Raw genomic sequence first — 19360 nt, forward strand, 5'->3', positions numbered from 1 at the left:
TGAGAGTTTAATTCAGTTTTAGGAGCCATTGAAGCCAATTCCCCGATCGATCTTCATTAGAGTCATCCTCGACTCATTCATCTATTCACTGTAATATGCCTTCTAGGGGCTAGGTAATTTTCTTGGGATAGTTTGTATGCCTTAATTCTTGAAGTTATTATTTAATTTATTCAATTGTTGTGAACGCTTTTGGTAGTTTTGATTTATTAATAATAGAAATTTGATGAATTTTTCTGACAAATTAATTTATTGAATTTCTTGCATGCAAAATCATTCTAGCCTGTGCATAATTGAGTGATTAAGTTGCACGTATTAGGATCGCATGTTTAGGGTCTAGACTTTTTCTGGCCAAATTCATGTATGTCCTAGTATAGTTTTCCCAAATAATTCGCGCTATAAGATGTGGCTGTTCGGCTTGTAGTGTGTCTCAATAATTGAACCCTTTACTTAATTCTTTTCAGTTTTAACTCGTATGTCGCTGAGAAGGAAAACTTTAAAACTGATTTAGGGCTGGTTTAGATTGTTATCAAAATTGGCTAATTGGTCTATTATCATTTCTAATAGGTTGAGGGGTTCACCAAATTGAAGAAATTAACTAGTAACTAATGATAAAAAGCAAAAAACATGCAAACTAATCCCAAGATTTTCCATTAATTTGATTCAATCCTCTTTTCTGCACTATCTCTTATTTATTCTTCTTTGTTTGGTTTTTTAATTTATTTTGTAAACAAAATCAAGAATTACGAAAACCCCTAATTTACTTGGAATTCATTTATTAATCTAAGTTAATTCGACAGTCTCCCTGTGAATTCGATCCTGGTCTTATCACTTTGCTACATTTGCAATTTAAGTATTGGATTGGTGAAAATAAATTATCTTTGCTCGGATCGGGGGTGCACACGACACGCTAGTCTAAGAGACCAAACAAAATTTGTGTCGTTGCCGTGGAGACTTGGCAATTAGCCTAGAAAATTTTTTGAATTCCTTTTAATAATAAAAAAAAAGTGTTTAAGTTTCCTTTGGTTTATGACCCACTCCTCTGGGAGTGCAGATTTTATTTTCCTTGCAGATATTAACCAGGAGGAGAGGAGAACCGAAGAAGACGTAGAAAAGAGATCCCAGAAAAAGAACATCCAGGAATAACTGACAACACAACCATGGGAGAGGCAGTCTGTGAGAAAACCTTGAGGGAGTTGGCAGAGCCTGGCATGGACCAGCAGCCCCTGTGCATCGCATTTCCACTTACTACGGTGCCATTTGAACTCAAACCAGGGCTAATCAGTTTATTACCAACCTTCAAAGGGCATGCAGGGGAGAATCCTCATAAACACATCAAGGACTTCCATATGGTTTGCGTAAGTATAAGACCTCATGGAGTCACTAAAGAGCAACTAAACCTTGGGGCGTTTCCTTTTTCACCACAGGATGACGCCAAAGATTGGTTGTCCTACTTAGCTTCAAGGTCAATCACTACTTGAATGATTTGAAAAAAAAATTCGGCTTCTAGAGCCCATTCCATAAGAAAAGATATCTATGGCATTAAATAGTTTGTAGGTGTATCTTTATCTGAGTATTGGGAGGGTTATAAACGATTATGTACTAGTTTCCCTCATCACCAAATTTCTGACTAATTACTAATCCAATATTTCTATAGTCGCTTGCTAAAAAATGACAGGAACTCGATCGACTCGGAAGCCAGAGGTGCTTTTGCTGACAAAACACCTAGGAAGGCCTAGGAGTTGATATCACGCATGGTGGAGAACAACCAGAACTTTGGCACCATGGCCAATGAATCTGATTCGGCTGGTAATTTTGAAGTTAAAGAATTAAAAGCCCAACTTTCTAACTTGACTTCTCTTGTGATGCAATTGGCCTAAGAAGGAGTGGCTCAAGTCAAGGCTTATGGAGCCTGCGGAGTACCAAGGCCCACATCTGAGGCATGTCCTCAAGCACAAGTGAATGTAGTTGGGGGTTACCAGAGGAAGTACAACCAGCATGGACCAGTATATAACCCAGGATGGCGTGACCACTCTAATCTGAAATGGGGAGGTCGAGGGCAAGGACAAGGGCATGCCAACTTTAATCAACCATTGTCGTCTTCCTCAGGTATGTCTCTAGAGGACAATGTTAAAGCTTTGGTCGATAATTCCCTTAAATTTCAACAGAAAATTCAAGAGATGCAAAAAGACTCCCTTCAGTTATCAAATGACACAAAGGCTTATTAGCAAAAGACCAGGGCGAGCATGGCCAATCTAGGAACTCAAGTCACACAGTTAGCCGCCGCAGTAAATATAGAAACCAAGGGTTCAGGGAAGTTGTCTGCACAACCGGACCAACATATCCGAGAGATAGTACACAGAGGATTTTAGGATTGGTGTCCTAAGTCTCTTGTATTCTCGTAGTTTGTAAACATTGTATAAACAAATTGTTGTTAAGAAAATCATAGTTGTTTTATGGGCATATACTCAATCCAATAAACTAAGGATCCTAGGTTATTTTTATGTTGTTTAAAAAAGTATGTAGAGACATACAAATGAATCTTATTTAAATAATAACCTAAACGGTCTGAAGTAGATAGATAAGACTGGGTACCTTATCCTAGTGACACTACGGATACGACCCACTTTGTAGATGTTACAAGTGTTGTAAAGTGCTACAAATGACCTGATCCTGATCATTCATGTGGAGCCATATGAGCGGGGGTATCTTATACAAAGAGTTTGTATAAGACTGGACCATAAAATGGTTAGTCTCATTATATAACGCCGTTAAGAATAGAGACTTACATTTCACTAGGATGACCATAGGTGACATGACCTGAATCCTGAGTGAGTTGTGAACTCCTGCTCATGAAGGTAGTTCTTTTGATTTACATGCGTGAGAGTGGCCAGATTGTCAACTCAATATGCCTGCCATTTTGGGGATTCGTCTGATTGGGGAGCTGGGAACACTGCTACACAAGACGAAATTGACTCATTCCTTGATGTCTGGGCAAGTAGATAAATTGCTCTCTTAAGGGCTGATTCCGGGACTTGAACAATGTGACCACACCCTCTCCTGGCCCAAGGGGGATTTGTCATAGTTAAACTATGACTCATCGTTCATTAGATAAATCAGTGGTAGTTAAGGAGTTAGATGTAACTATAGGGGCAAAATGGTAATTTTGACCCAACTGTACTTATGAGCAATTTGTTAAGGGTCATCACACTGTTGATGTGTTATATCCAATGGATATAGAAATATATCTGTAGCGCGAAGAGCGCAACTCTCGGTCTTTAGTAGAATGATCGAAGTTAATGGAATTTGGGTGATTTAATTAAAGAGTTTAATTAATGATCCAAGTACCATTAGAGCTTCGATCTACAAGTCCATAAGGTCCCCTCTGTAGCTCACCAGGGATTTAATTGAGAATTAATTTTTTTATTAATTTGAAGTGTTCAAATTAATTGAGGGTATTAATTATATGATATAATTAATATAATGTATTTGATATATTATAGTATAAAGTATTTTGAAAGGAATTTGAATATGATTCAAATACTAATTATGAGAATGATACTCATATTCCAATCGACTTTTCCCTACGGTTGGCTCATTGGGTGAGACTCTAAAACCTAAAATGAGAGGTTATACTTACACAGAATTGTTAAGGATGTTAACAATTTCTAGACCGAACAATGGTGACTAATAGTTACAGTGACATGGAGTTGTTTCTGTCTAATGGTTAATAATGTCTCATTTTAGTGAGTGGCACTTGATCACCCTATGATGACTTTTGTCCTATCTCATTGAAGCATCATTGCAAAAGAGATGTCACTTACGGTACACTAAACTATTTTGCTAAAAATCGATTAGTTTTCTAAAAGTGGTTTAATGCAAGTAGACTAAAATAAGTTTGTTCTTTTTCAGCAAATTTAAAATGGCTACTGCGACTCTTAATTTACTAGCCACTGATAAATTAACAGAAGAAAACTACGTTAGCCAGAAAAACACAATCATACCATTTTAATCATCGATGACCTTCGTTTTGTCTTGATGAAGAAGTGTCCTCACATTCCACCTCCCAATGCTCCTTGAAATGTAAAGAAAGCATATGAGCGCTGGACAAGGGCAAACGAAAAAGCCTGAGTGTATATCTTGGCAAGCCTTAATGAATTCTTGGCCAAGAAGCATGAGCCCATGCTCACAGCCCATGGGATCATGGAGTCCCTGAGAGGAATGTTTGGACAATCGTCTGAACAGTTCAGGCTTGACGCTCTCAACTACATCTTCAATGTCTGTATGCAAGAGAAGACATCTATTCGAGAACACGTTTTCAACATGATGATCCACTTCAACGTGGTGGAGATGAACGTGTCAAGCATCGATGAGGCCAGCCAGGTTAGAATTATACTGGAATCTTTACCTGAAAGTTTCTTGCACTTCTGTAGAAATGTTATTCTGAATAGGATTGGCTACAACTTGACTACCCTGCTCAATGAGCTACAGACCTTCCAATCCTTGTTGAAAAACAAGGAGAACATGGGTGAAACAAATGTTGCTTCATCTCCCAAAAAGTTCCACAAAGGTTCGACCTCTGGAACTAAGTCTGTACCTTCTTCCTTCGGCACCAAAAACTGGAAGAAGAAGAAGGGTGGAAAGGGGAAGGTTGCTAACCCAGTAGTTATTGCACCAAGGGATAGACAACCTGTCAGGGTTGACAAAGGAAAATGTTTCTATTGCAACCAAGATGGGCACTGAAAGAGGATCTGCCCTAGATATTTGGCAGAAAAGAAGAAGGCCAAACAAGGTAAATATAATTTGCTTGTATTGGAAACTGGTTTAGTGGAGAATGATGATTCTGCCTGGATTATTGACTCTGGGGCCACTAACCATGTTTGTTTTTTATTTTAGGGAATTAATTCCTGGTGGAAACTAGATGCTGGTGAGATGATGATACGAGTTGGAACCACGCACGTCATCTCAGTTGTGGCAATGGGAGGTTTCCGATTGACTTTACATAACAAATTTATTTTAAAAGATGTATTTGTAGTTCCTGATTTAAAAAAAGGAACTTAGTTTCTATAAAGCGCTTGTTAGAACAATCTTATCATATTAACTTTTCTTTTAATAAAGTGTTTATTATAAAAAATGGTATTGATATATGTTCTGCAAAACTGGAAAATAATTTGTATGTGCAAAGACCATTAGCAATAAATTCCCTCCATAACATATAGATGTTTAAAATTATTGTAACTCAACATAAGAGATTTAGAATTTCTCCTAAGGAAAATACCCAACTTTGGTACCTAAGACTAGGACACATCAATCTCAATAGGATTGAGAGGTTGGTGAAGAATGGACTTCTAAGCGAATTAAAAAAAAATTCTTTATCGGTGTGTGAGTCATGCCTTGAAGGCAAGATGACTAAGAGACTTTTTACTGGAAAATATTATAAAGCCAAAGAACCTGTAGAGCTAGTACGTTTAGACCTTTGTGGTACGGTGAATGTAAAAGCTAGGGGAGGTTATGAATATTTCATCACTTTTACTGATGATTATTAAAGATATGTGTACGTTTATTTAATGTAACATAAGTCTGAATCTTTTGAAAAGTTCAAAGAATTCAAGGCTGAAGTTGAAAATTCATTAAATAGAACGATTAAGACATTTCGATCTGATCGAGGTTGAGAGTTTATGGATCTAACATTTTAGAACTATATGATAGATCATGAAATTGTATCCCAACTGTTAGCACCTGGTATACTTCAATAAAATGGTATATCAGAAAGGAGAAATCAAACCATGTTGGACATGGTTCGGTCTATGATGAGTTATGCTTTCTTACCTGACTTGTTTTGGGGTTATGCAATAGAGATTGCAGCGTACATCCTAACTGTGTTCCCTCCAAAAGCGTTGCCAAAACAATTTGGATTTATGGAATGGTCATAAAGCTAGTGTACGTTATTTTAGAATCTAGGGTTTCCCAACACATGTGCTTAAGGCTAATCCTAAGAAATTGGAACCACGTTCAAGGTTATGCCTATTTGTAGCCTACCTCAAGGAACGAGAGGTGGTTATTTCTTTGTGACTAAAGAAAACAAAGTATTCGTATAGACAAATGCTATTTTTCTTGAGGAAGACCATATAAGGGATCATAAGCCCAGAAGTAAGATTGTGTTGAATGAGATTTCCAAAGAAACTATTGAATCTTCAACAAGAGTTGTTGAATAACCTAGTACCTCAACAAGAGTTGTTGAAGTAGGTTCATCTAGTAGGTTAAATCCACCTCAAATGTTGAGGAAACCTCGACGTAGTAGGAGGGTTGTGAACCCACCTATTCACAATATGGGTTTAACTAAAATTTTAGCTATAGTAGCTGATGGCGAAGTTGAGGATCCATTGTCTTACAAGAAGGCAATGGAGGATGTTGACAGAGATGAATTGATCAAATCCATCGATCTCGAAATGAAGTCTATGTACTTCAATTCCGTATAGGATCTTGTAGATCAACCTGATAGGGTTAAACCTATAGGTTGTAAATGGATTTACAAGAGGAAATGGGGTGTTGTTAGGAAGGTGCAAACCTTCAAGGCTAGATTGGTGACAAAGGGTTATACCCAGGTTAAGGGAGTTGACTATGAAGAGTCGCCTGTTGCCATGCTAAGTCTATCAGGATCCTCCTATCCATTGCCTCATATTATGACTATGAGATTTGGCAAATGGATGTCAAGACTGCTTTTCTGAATGACAATCTTGATGAGACCATTTATATGGTGCAACCCAAGGGATTCATAACCCAAGGTCAAGAGCAAAATATTTGCAAGTTTAATCTGTCCATTTATGGACTGAAACAAGCTCTCAATCTTAGAATATAAGGTTTGATACTACGATCAAATCTTATGGCTTTGATCAAAATATTGATGAGCCTTGTGTATACAAGAAGAACATCAGTAATTGAGTAGTTTTTCTAGTGTTGTATGTAGATGATATCATACTCATTGGGAATGATGTAGGTTTATTGACTACAATTAAGAACTGGCTAGCGACCTAATTCCAAATGTTTGAGAGAGGCTCAATTTTTTCAGGGTATTTAAATCTTTCGAAATCGAAAAAATAAAATGCAAGCACTGTCTCAGGCGTCGTATAGTGATAAGATGCTTGTCAAATATTCGATGCAGAACTCCAAGAGGGATTTATTGCCTTTTAGGCACGGAGTTACATTATCTAAGGAATAGTGTCTTAAGACACCTCAAGAGGTTGAGGAGATGAGACGGATCCTCTGTGCATCTGCTGTGGGCAGCTTGATGTATTGAATGTTATGTACTAGACCTAACATCTGCTATGTGGTGGGGATAGTCAGTAGATATCAATCTAATTCAGGATTAGATCACTGGACAACCATTAAAAACATCCTCAAGTATCTATGGAGAATGAGGGACTACATGCTCGTGTATGGTTCTAAGGATTTAATCCTTACGAGATATACAGACTCTGATTTTCAAACTGATAAGAATTTTAGGAAATCCACATTAGGATCAGTGTTCACTCTTAACAGAGGGGCAGTAGTATAATGAAGCACCAAGCAAGGGTGCATTGCTGACTTCATCATGAAGGCTGAGTATGTAACGGCTTGTGAAGCTGCTAAGGAAGCCATTTGGCTATGGAAATTCTTGACTAATCTGGAAGTTGTTCCTCACATGTCAAAGCCCATCACACTTTATTGTGATAATAGTGGTGTTGTGGCTAATTCTCGAGAGCTTAGGAGTCATAAGCGCAGGAAACATATAGAGCGGAAGTATCATCTCATCCGAGAGATTGTGTATCGAGGGGACGTGATTGTCACACAGATAGCTTCGGAGCACAACGTTGCTGATATATTTACAAAGGTCCGCACGGCTACAGTGTTTGAGGGTCACCTGCAAAGTATGGGTCTATGGGACAGGTCATGTCTGGTCTAGGCCAAGTGGGAGATATTGTACTGGGTGTGTTATGCCCTAGTTTATTATTTGTGTACTTTGTATTTTGATTATATTGTGCACCTCACTAGCTTTAGGTCAAGTGGGAGATTGTTGGGCTTGATGCCCTAAATCTCATAGGGTTCTATAGTTTGTGAACATTGTTGAACAAACTATTTATGTATTTAATAAAATATTTGATATTTTATTCATTGTCTATAAAATATATGATATTTTAGTTGCATTAACCACAAAACCAATAAACTAACATCCAAGGTTATCTTTGTAACTTAAACATGTATATGGAGACATACGAGTGTGATAACCTAAATAGCTTGTAGTAGATGGATAAGGTTAGGTACCTTATCCTGGTGATACTACAAGTATGGCTTGCTTTGTAGGTGTTACAATTTTTGTAAAGTGGTACAAATGATCTGATCTGATCATTCATATATTATCCATACAAAGGAGTTTGTATAAGACCAGACCACGAAATGTTTAGTCTCATTATATAACGTTATTCATAATATAGACTTACATTTCAATAGGATGACCATAGGTAACATGACCTGAATCCTGAGTGAGCTGTGAACTCCTGCCTATAAGGGCGGTCCTTTGATTTGTATGGGTGAGAGTGGCTAGATCTCCGACTCAACAAGGCTATATTTTGGGGATACGTCTGATTGGGGAGCTGGGAACATAGCTACAAAAGATGGAATTCACTTCTTCCCCGAAGCAAGGGTAAATAGATAAATTGCTCCCTTAAGGGTTGATTCCGGGTCTTGAATAATGTGGTGCCACACCCTCTCCTTACTCAAGAGGGGTTTAATCATAGTTGGACTATGATCTATTGTTCATTAGAGGAATCAATGGTACTTAAGGAGTTAGGTGTAACTACAGGGAAAACAGTAATTTGGCCTAACTGTACTTACGAGCAATTTGTGAAAGGTCATTGTACTATTGATTGGTTACATCCAATGGGCACAAAAATATATTTGTAGTGCCAAGAGTGCAGATGTGGGTCTTTAGTGAAGTGCTCAGTATTAACGGATGGTGAATAATGTAATTAAAGAGTTTAATTAATTATTCATGTACCGTTGGAGCTTCAAGTTATAGGTCCATAAGGTCCCCTTGGTAGCTCAATAGGATTTACTTGAGAATCAGTTTTTGGATTAATTTGAATTGTTCAAATTAATAGAGGGATTTAGTTATATATGATATAATTAAATTGTTTTAATTATTACTGATATAATTGTCATAATGTATTTGATACATTATAGCTTAATGGGAGGAAATAAATATTTGAATGAGATTCAAATATAGTTTCTATGAATTGGATTCATAGTTGTTAAATTTAATATAAATATGATTTATATTAAATGTCATTTAAAAGAGAAAAGAAACTATAGTTTATATTGTATGTGATACAATATTAAAACTATAGGTTATATGTTATATTTGATATAACATATATATATATATATATTATATGATATAACTTATCATATTATAATATGATAAGGTAGTTATCATATTTATATTTATATTATTATTACTATTTTGATAATAAGGAAGGGAGTTACAACTCCCTTCCCCATCTTTTCTCTCCACCCACATTAATGGGTGTGGTTATTCTTTATGGCAAGAAGAATAAAAGAAAAATTATTTTTTTTCTTCTTCTATGAATGTTGCTAGACGATTGAGAAAAGAGATTTTACAGAAGTGTTTTGTGTATTTTTGTGTTATTGTGAAAAGTTCTCAATCTTCTTCCTCCACATTAAACTTTCCCTTTTAACCAAAATAATCAAAGCCCACCATTCCTGGGTTCTCACCCTAAGAAAACTAAGGTTTCATTATGGTAGTGTCTGGTTTTGGTACGAGGTTATCTTGAAGAAGGTCTTCAAGTGGTTCGGGATTTTGTTAAAGGGAGAGTCGTAAAGAAAAGGTCTTCAAAGGTGAAGTTTTCTTGAAACCCTTTTCTTGTAAAGCATGCGGTAATTTAGTTGTAAATGCATATCTAGTTGTTTGTTTACTGTAAACTTTGTATTCAATAAATTATGGAATTTTGTCAATCCGCTTCAGCTCAAGGTTCTCTCATATGAGTTCCTTCATAAGCATGTAATCCCTCGTTCTCTGTTGATACTTGAGGATATTTAAAATGGAGGTCCAATGATCAAATCATGGATTAGATTGATATCTACTAACTATCCCCACCGCATAGCAAATGTCAGGTCTAGTACATAACATCGCATATATTAGGCTTCCAACAGCCGACGCATAGGGGATCCATCTCATCTTTTCAACCTCTTGAGGTGTCTTAGGACACTGTTCCTTAGACAATATCATTCCATGCCTGAAAGGTTGTAAACCTCTCTTGGAGTTCTGCATCGAATATTTGACAAGCATTTTGTCAATATACGATGCTTGAGACGAAGCTAGCATTTTATTCTTTTAATCTTTAAAGATCTGAACTTCCAGAACAAACTAAGCCTTTCCCAAATCTTTCATTTGGAATTGGTTCACTAGCCAGTTCTTAACGTCAGTCAGTAAACCTATATAATTTCCAATGAGTAGGATATCGTCTACATATAACACTAAGAAAGCTAATGATCTGTTCATTTATTTAAACCCAACCCAATCTAAATGAGTTAATAACCCAACCTAAACCGCACGACTTGGGTTGGATTGATTATTTTTTCAGGTAGTCGGGTTTTTTAAACACCCCTCAATAGTAAACAATCTTTGGTTCTCGATGCAAACACATAGTGTCAGTAGGAATAATACATGAGGTACTCCAGATATCAAACCAAAAGGACTCGATGTTAAAAAAGCTCTAAGTATGAATAAAACTTGTCTTAAGAATGGAAGTGCAATTTAATTGGCAAAAATCATTGGGAGATGATTGGTTGTGTATAAACAAACTAAAAATGATAATAATAAAATAAAGCTAGACTTAAAAATGTGCATACCCTTTGATGGGAGAATATTACCTTTCATGCAATTGTAATTTTACTCAAACTTTAGCATGGTGAATTGGATTCAACACTATTCGACCTTCTATAAAGTATCTTTAGGAGTATAAGCCATTAAATCTATATGTCTATGGTTAATAAGAACTTAGATAGATAAAAGCACAATCTCAAGTTCTAAAGGTTTCTTAAGAAGTGTCCTATAAACGAAAATTTTGAGACCTCGTTCCTATTGAATTTCCTAGTTCCTACACTCCAATTAGTACTAATCGTCCAAAGAATGTAGAGTCACTTGCTTAAGGCCGATGGCATCTAGGATTTTTCAACCAATGTGATATCTCACATGAGTAGAGATGTTCACTAGGTGGAGCATGGTTGGGATAACTTCTTCGTACCCATTCTTACCCTCCCATTTCAATCTCCATCCCCACAAAAATTTTCATTTAATTTTGATGTGATCAGGGCAAGGATTCCCCATGGAAATTTGAACCGATCAAAATCTTCACAGAGAATTATCTCCCATTTTTTTAAATAATCAATTAATTTAAATAAATTCTATTAAAATGTTTTTAAATTATTAATTCCACGTGAAAATTTTAAATTTAATTTTGTTATATATATATATAATCTAAAGGGTTTCTTTCAAATATAAGAAAATGAGCCAATTTATTTACAAATATAACAAAATGTCACTATGGATTAGTGATAGACTGTGATAGACACGGATAGACATCTATCAATATCTACCACTATCAATAACTGATAGATAGTAACATTTTACTATATTTGAAAAATATTTATAGTAGTTTTGCCCTTTAAAAAAATTACCCTAATCGAAACTTCAATTAAAATATATCAATTGCATCAACTAGTAAACAATAAATTTTGAAATTTAAATATAGTATTTATATAATAATAATAATAACAACAACATAACCACGGTTTAAAATGTCGATGTCAACAAAAATATCAAAGTCCTAATGTTATAGAAATTTCGATAGAAATATTGATAAAATGTCAATTTCAATGGATATTGTTGAATGAGAAATTTCGGCGAATCACGAGTTGCCACATTATCAATGAAAGCCCGAGCCTATTGGAAAAATTATAAGTTGAATTGGGCCGAGTAATTAAAGTCACTTGAGCCCAACCCAATTCAAACTCATAGTGAAATTTTGGGTCAAATTAAAGATTAAACTCAACTCTAGTATTTTGGTCCAACAATAAATGGGTTGAAGCCCAACTTAGCCCAAACCCAATTTTGGCACAGTAAAGTAATTAGGCCCAAGTCCATGTAAGGTCCATAAGAAACTTCTATAGAGATATTATCTCTTCATTTGGGAGGAGGTTGAAGGAATTGAAGGCAAAATCTCTATCTGAAGCTCTAAGGCTCTGAAGATCAAAAGACATGTCAAAGCCAAAAGACATATCAAAGCTCTGAAGATCAGAAGACACTAAAGTTAGGAAGATCAGAAGACATATCAAAGTTCTAAAGACCGAAGTCCTTTGAAGATGCAAGCAATCTGACCACGATTGAAGACAGAAGTCCTTTGGAGATACCAACATTCTGAAGACTAAAGTCCTTTGAAAATACAAGCACTCTTCCAAGACTTCTACTTAAAAAACGTACGGTGCTTTTCTTCTTCAAGTCAAGCACATCCACCCAACTGAGAGAGAATCAGAGGATAAGTACTAGAGATCAAACCATATCACATCAAATCAACATCAACACCAACTCAAGTTCAAAAACAAGTTTCTTTGGAAGCCTTGTGCAAACACTAATCATCCAAGAAGATCAACAAACCCAAAGATCGATCATTCAAGAAAGTCGATCATCCAAGAAGATCAATAAGCCCAAAGGCCGATCGTCCAAGAAGATCAACCAGCTTAAAGATTATAATTTATTTCGAAAACATCAAAATACTATGTATTAGAGATTGTACTCACTTTCCACAAAATTAATACAAATACAAAGTTCAAGTTCCACGACATAAATTTCTCTTGAAATCTCGTGCGAACAGATATTTCTAAAAAAATATAAAAACAAATAATTAAAAAAATTAGTAAATAAACATTTTATCATTTGTGAACAAGTTAACACATCTATTATTTATATTATATTTACATTAGTAAAATTTTGTTGATAATTATTATGTTTCGTGGATTTTTCTACAGCATAATGTAAATTTTGATTCACTCCTCATATCAATATCATGTACATACAAATATGAAAATATTGATAGAAATATCGATATATCGGAAATTTAATACTACGGACGTAACAAATTTCAAATGTAAAAAAAAATCAAATAAAAAAGTGAATTCTTATTCAAATAAAAATCTCAAAAGTTAAAAATTCAAAGGAAACGAAAAGGAAGAGAAGAGTAAATTTATAATAATGGTTTCACAAAGCCGTCGAGAAAAATCCACATTCGATGTAGAAAATGATTGTTTGTAGGCTCCGTTCCCGCCTTCTCCACATTCTTCACTCATCTTCTTCAAGGCCAGCTCTCTTCTCTCCAAAACTTTGTGATCAGATTAACTCATTTTTCATGTTTCTCACTTCTACTTGCATATTGGGTTTTTGTTTCGATATCGAATCCAACACTTTCTTACAGAAAAAAGAAATAATAAAAATCTAACCAATTGCCTTTTTGCGTTCTTCAGATTGCTAGCCGTCCCAGAAGATGCTGCAAGAAGTTCAAGAACATGGGTTGATTGTGGGTTTCGTCCAAATTACCAAGGCAAGTGTTTTGGTGGCTCAAAATTTGCACCTTGCAATTTATTACTTTTCTGAACTTGTTGGCTTTGTTATGGGGTTGATTGGTGAACGGTGATGGTGTTCATTATGAAGTTTGGAAATTATGTTGATTGGTTGTGGTAGCACCATTTGGTCGTAGACTAATCTGTTGTGGGCACCATCTGTTTGTTAAAAGTCCTGAGAGAAGCTATCGTTGGGCATTTGCAGAATTTTCATTTCTGGCTTTCAGTAGTTTTGGCTTGGTCATCATTGAAGTCTTGGCTGGCTATCCATGTTGTTATGGATATCTGCTGTTGCTCTTTATTTGTTTGGGAATTTATGTCTTTTGCTTGTCAGTGAATGTTGGTTTTGTGTTAAATGGGATGGCTTACTAGATTTCTTGTTTATTGACGATAATACTTTGTCTCTTTTCTGTATGCTGGTTGGCCATGCTTTTGCCTTTTGAGATGAGAAAAATATATCTGGGATGAAATCAAGTTTTCATTGAGAAAAGACAAGCCCAATACGAGAGATGCTCAGACAAAAACTCAAACTAGGACTCTAATCAATAAGAATGATAGGTAAAGGATAATTATTGAACTCCACCCTACATGTCAAAAAGTTCCTCCCTTGTCCTGAACCAGTTAGTGTAACAAAACCTTCTCCATCATTAATCAATACTCTTTGTCTCCAGCCAAACACATGACAGCATCTCTCTAAAATTATCTCCGGTATTAAAGTTAGCTTCCGTCAGTAGATATTGAGCTGAAGCAAAAGTCTCAGTTATAGTTAGATGAATCACGACAGTTAAAAAGTCATAGCAAATCTTGTGGCTGCTTGTGCTAAAAACCAGCAATAATTTGCGCAAATCGATGGAATATTGGGATGGGAAATATTATGTTTGATTGCATATGCTACTCTGAAACCATGTGATATGGGAAGTGAGAGTTTGGCCCCAATTTAGTCGTATGCCATTTAGAAATTGGCTTTGGTACTACACTTGTCAAGTACTGAAATTGAGAGGGCGAACTCATTCAGAACTCTTTCAGATTAAAGGCATGTCATTATCACCATGTTTGGACTTGGATGTGCAAAACAACAAAAATGCAGAAAAGGAGAGGAGATATTGAATATTTGTCAGAGAAGGATTATACTTGTTTCTTAAGCATTAAATTGTTTGAACGTATTTGATTTTACCCTCTTCAAACCTTTGTAATTTTCAGTTAAGGACTTCTGCTTCTGCTTATGACCACCTGCTATATTCATATTTTTTGCAGCATCAAGATCATATTCTCGTGGGGAGCGCAAACATTATGACCTCTTTGGAAATGTCCGGCCTGGTGATAAGGAATTTAGGAAAGCCTGGGAAAAGCAGATGAATGAAGAAGAATCTACTTTATGGACTGACAGTGATGCTGAGGCAGACAATAAAGAAGAGAAAAAAAATCATCTCGAAGATGAGATAAGAAAGGTAAGGCAGCAGGCAAAAGAACACTCTGACTTGATTGATGCTGATGACAGTGATGAATTATGGAGTGTTTGGTCTGGGAGCGATGAAGAGAAGACCTTGTGGACTGGTAGTGAAGGTGACGATGATGATGATATTCCTACAGAGGCCTACCCCAATGAAAATAGTGACAAATACATAGATAGACTATTCGAATTTGAGGAAACATCTAAATACCGAACAATTTCGGAACTCTTGAAATCTGAACAGGAACCAGAAGAGTTATCCCCTGGAAAACAAGCCAGGAAACTTGCTGTCGAGAATGCATTGAAGAAGTTAAAGAAAGGGCCGGATGGTCGTTATACCAATGTGTGGGAGGTCATAACTGATATAGATATCTTGTTAGGAGCTTTTGAAAACATAGTCTCAGGACCTGAATATGCAGAGCTCAGACAGGAAGGGCAGAAGAAATTGAATATTCAGTTTTTCAAGGATATACAAGCACGCATGAGAGATCCAAATTTTAAGTACTCGCCTGAACTGAAGTTGAAACCAAAAAGCAAACTGGTTCCCCAAAAGAAGTGGCAGAAAGCACAGTCTCGGCGAAGGAAAGCACAGAAGCGATGAGTATAAATTTTTCTTTTTGCCTCCATTTATGAATTTTATTTACTTATAGACTCTTGGCTTAGTGTTCATATCTATCTTATGGCTACAATATAGTTTATCAGAATTCTTCTGGGCAGATCCCACGAGTATCATACAAATATATTGATTCATGTTCTATGCTTCTGTAAACTCTCTTTCTCCATTTCTCTCATTTCATATATAGGAGGATATGCATGCCTAGTCTCCAGAATTCTTGAATGATCCTAGCCCTTTTAGAAAATAGTGGCAGGATTGCACTATTTTAATGCAAATAGGTTTTGAATTTTGGGTTCTATTTTGCTCTATGAAAGTAGAAAACAGAGGATTTGATTTGATACACACACGTTTTTAGTTCCTATGCTCACATATATTTCTTCTATAAATTGGAGTATGCAAGTATAGGGCCTACTCCTTATATTATGTTCATAATCCATCCCACTGATATTGGATATGCTTTGCCCATCCCAAGGCCAGCTCTGATAGACAAGAATGATTCTAAATTGCTAATTTCTTTTTCCTAGTACTTGAACCTAGAACCTTGAGAGTGTATCTAAATATACCATACATTTACTACCAAATCCATTTCTTGGGAGCCCCTGCTCATGAAAGTTCAATACCAAACATCTTACTGATGAAAGCAGAAATTTGATAAAGGTATGAAGTTGAAGTGAAAGCAAAGTATCTGTCTAACAGTTAAATTAGTTCTACTAATCCTAAATATACTTGAGTGGATGAAATACTGACAATATGCATATGAAAATAGACCTAAACAAGCTCCTTTCATTCATCACACTTCTTCATATGTTGTTTGTCTCACTAGTCTGTTGGTTGTTAGCTGCTCATCATTGCCTTTAATGGCTTCTCGTTCTGATGTATATCAGTCAAGCATAAGGGAAATCTGGAAAGATGCCAAATCGGTAGTCTTGAACATATGCGCCATCTGGAACACCGTCAAACTGATCGCCTTGAATACCTACATTATGAGCCACGGATATCATCTGGTTTCCTAGCTTTTCATTCTCCCAGTAAGCTCTTGCCTTCTGTGCTGCAGCTGTAGTGACTGGATGATATCGGAAACTGCTTGACATGCCACTTTCTTGATCGAGGTAACGTTCAAATAGCGACCGATTATTGAATACTCTATCAAATATTGGGAGCATATACTGATTTTGGAGGCTATAGAAGGGTTCTGTTGCATCTTTCATTTGGTTGTCTATGTTTTTTCTTAGGTTTGCTTCTTCAGCTTCATCTTGTTTGGAAGTTGAAGACCAAAGTTCAGCATGCTTGCCTAATTTGAGAAGCTTCTTTATCAAAATGGTTGAATCCACACTGCCTGTGACCGTGACCTTTTGTTGTTCAGAATTTATGTTTACCTTATAAACACCTGAAAATTCCACATAAGAAGAAATTAATTTTTTTTGAAGTTATCAACTTTTTTTAAGTTAAAAACAGAAGATACAATCTAAAAAACTCTGAGATGTTATTCAAACTAAGGTGTCCATACTTCTTAATATACGATCTAGAAAAGAGAAACTATAGATTAGTTCTTAAATACAACGAAATAATAAAAAAGGAAGCCATTGTTGTTTACCTTCGATCCTTTTGAGAAGTTTTCTTACTTTCTGCAGGCAACCTTGACAATTCATGTGTACTTTAAGAACATGTGTCTGTTAAACAATGTTTGGACAAGCAAATTTAAAAAAAAAAAAAAAAAAAAAAAAAAAAAAAAAAAAAAAAAAAAAAAAAAAAAAAAAAAAAAGCAATAATATTAACAAATGAAAAAGGTTTTCTTCACTCTTCAAATAAAATAGAAAATATTATAACAGAAAGTATCCATTCACATGTCTCAATAACCATTTCGTTTTTGGCCTTTATCTTCATCTTACTCAAAAATAAAATAAAATAAAATAAAATTAGAAACTATTTTTTTTCATAATTTGTTTAAAAATAAGTAATAAAACAAGAAAAATAGAGGTGGTGGAAGTAGTATCGTTGATATCACTCCATTTTTAAAAATAAAAATAAAAAACAAAATGGTTCTCAAATGGAACGAAAATAAATGAAGCATTGTCAACCGTCTTGATAATACAAACTAACCTCGACCTTTATTCTAAAATCAAGGTTTTAGAAACTTCTTTTTTTTCATAATTTATCATGAAAGGTGTTGGGTAGTAGTGTTGATATTGATTAATTTTCAAAAATTAAAAAACAAAATGGTTGTCAAATGGAGCAACATCAATCTTCTCGCCAATGACGACTAACCTCGACCTTCATGAAATGTGATTGATTCTTTGACATTTTCTTCCTCTATTAACTTTCTGTGCTGCAAATAAAAATGGAAGTTTAAAGTATTAGGTGAAGAAGAAGAAGAAGAATTATGTTAAAAAGAGTGAAAGAGAGGAATATGGTCAACCTCATTAAAAGGGTGTGTGTGAGAGTTCAGTAGCCGCATCAATAATATGCTCTTTCTGACTATTCATAATTGCCTTCGCCATTTTATGCTTTTTCTCTCTCTTTTTCTTTCTTATTTTTTCTTTCCAAATTACTCAAAGAAGTGAAGTTAAATAAATTTCTCTTTTGAGATGTAATTCCATATTAATGATAAATGATGATTTCCCTCTTTATTTTTTAGTTTTAATTTGATTAGATTATACTTTAACTTGAATAAGTGATGAAATGGTGAAATTTTAATAGAAACTAGTTTTGAATGTATAATCTCAATTTCAAGAAATATTGATCAAATTTACGAGAAATGTCAGCGGATGAATATTTCTAAAACTATTTACGTTTAAGTTAAGAAAAAATATATTTTTCGTCATTAAGTTTTTTATCTAGTTTTTATTTGGTTTCCTAGTTCCAAAATGTTACAATTTATCCCGAAGTTTTGAATGTGATTTCTATTTGATCTCTTTATTTGAAAATGTGATAGATTTACGCTTTGTTTTGAGTTTAGTAATCATTTGGTCCTAAGGTTTCAATACTTTATACTTTTATCTCTAAGTTTTTGCTAATGCTTACTTTGGTATTTGACGTTAACTGTGATGGAAAATTAGTGAAAACTAATTAATTATAGTTTTTTTTATTTTTTAAAATTAACTAATAGATATTAACACTAAAGATCGAATGTGTGTATCTAGTGTAAAAAAAAAATCAAGCTTAAAAGTGTAAATTTTGAAAATTAGAGACCAAGTGAAAACCAAACTTAAAATTCAATATATGATAATTACATTTTGAAATATTGTATTTTAGTTGGGTTAATAACTTAATTATAAGCTTTAAAAAACATTGGTTCTTTTGTGGGTTTATTTATTGAAGTTAGGGTGGTTTATGAGTGGTTTTGGACTGAAAGATGGTGTAATAGACATAAAATAGAGATAGAAGCAAAAAGACCAATAAAAAAAAATTGGGCCCACATACCCATTTTGGGCCTAAGGAAGATGAAATAACTAATGAGATATGTCTTGTGTATGCCTCGGCCCAAAGCATCACCCTAGGACCCAAATGGGCTTGAGGAAGGTACTCAGCCTCAATCTAGGTTGAGGCTAACCCTTTCCAAAGACGAAACAGAGCATGCCCTTGGTCTTGTGAGATGAAGAGTTATCCTAAAGTTATTCCTAAACTCT

General features: G+C 35.1%; 2 protein-coding genes across 3 annotated transcripts; one reads left to right on the forward strand and one right to left on the reverse strand.

Moving 5' to 3' along the window:
- Window positions 1-13270: 13270 nt before the first annotated feature.
- LOC120070299 lies at window positions 13271-16757 on the forward strand. 2 transcript variants are annotated; one of them, XM_039022216.1, is made up of 4 exons: window positions 13271-13408; window positions 13573-13649; window positions 14923-15719; window positions 16619-16757. In XM_039022216.1, the coding sequence occupies exons 1-3, from the start codon at window positions 13350-13352 to the stop codon at window positions 15717-15719; spliced, it is 933 nt and encodes a 310-aa protein (XP_038878144.1). In that variant the 5' UTR covers window positions 13271-13349; the 3' UTR covers window positions 16619-16757. The 2 variants fall into 2 exon arrangements, with proteins under 2 accessions (XP_038878144.1, XP_038878145.1); XM_039022217.1 differs by lacking the exon at window positions 16619-16757 and having other exon boundaries at window positions 14923-16030.
- LOC120070300 lies at window positions 16619-18138 on the reverse strand. The gene is made up of 3 exons (XM_039022218.1): window positions 18000-18138; window positions 17329-17404; window positions 16619-17121 (listed from the first exon to the last, which is right to left on the reverse strand). Exons 1-3 carry the CDS (start codon window positions 18033-18035, stop codon window positions 16619-16621), a joined length of 615 nt encoding a protein of 204 aa, XP_038878146.1. The 5' UTR covers window positions 18036-18138.
- Between the last annotated feature and the right edge of the window lie 1222 nt (window positions 18139-19360).

Source organism: Benincasa hispida, chromosome 1 (genome assembly GCF_009727055.1).
Source record: "Benincasa hispida cultivar B227 chromosome 1, ASM972705v1, whole genome shotgun sequence".
Classification (NCBI taxonomy): Eukaryota; Viridiplantae; Streptophyta; class Magnoliopsida; order Cucurbitales; family Cucurbitaceae; genus Benincasa; species Benincasa hispida.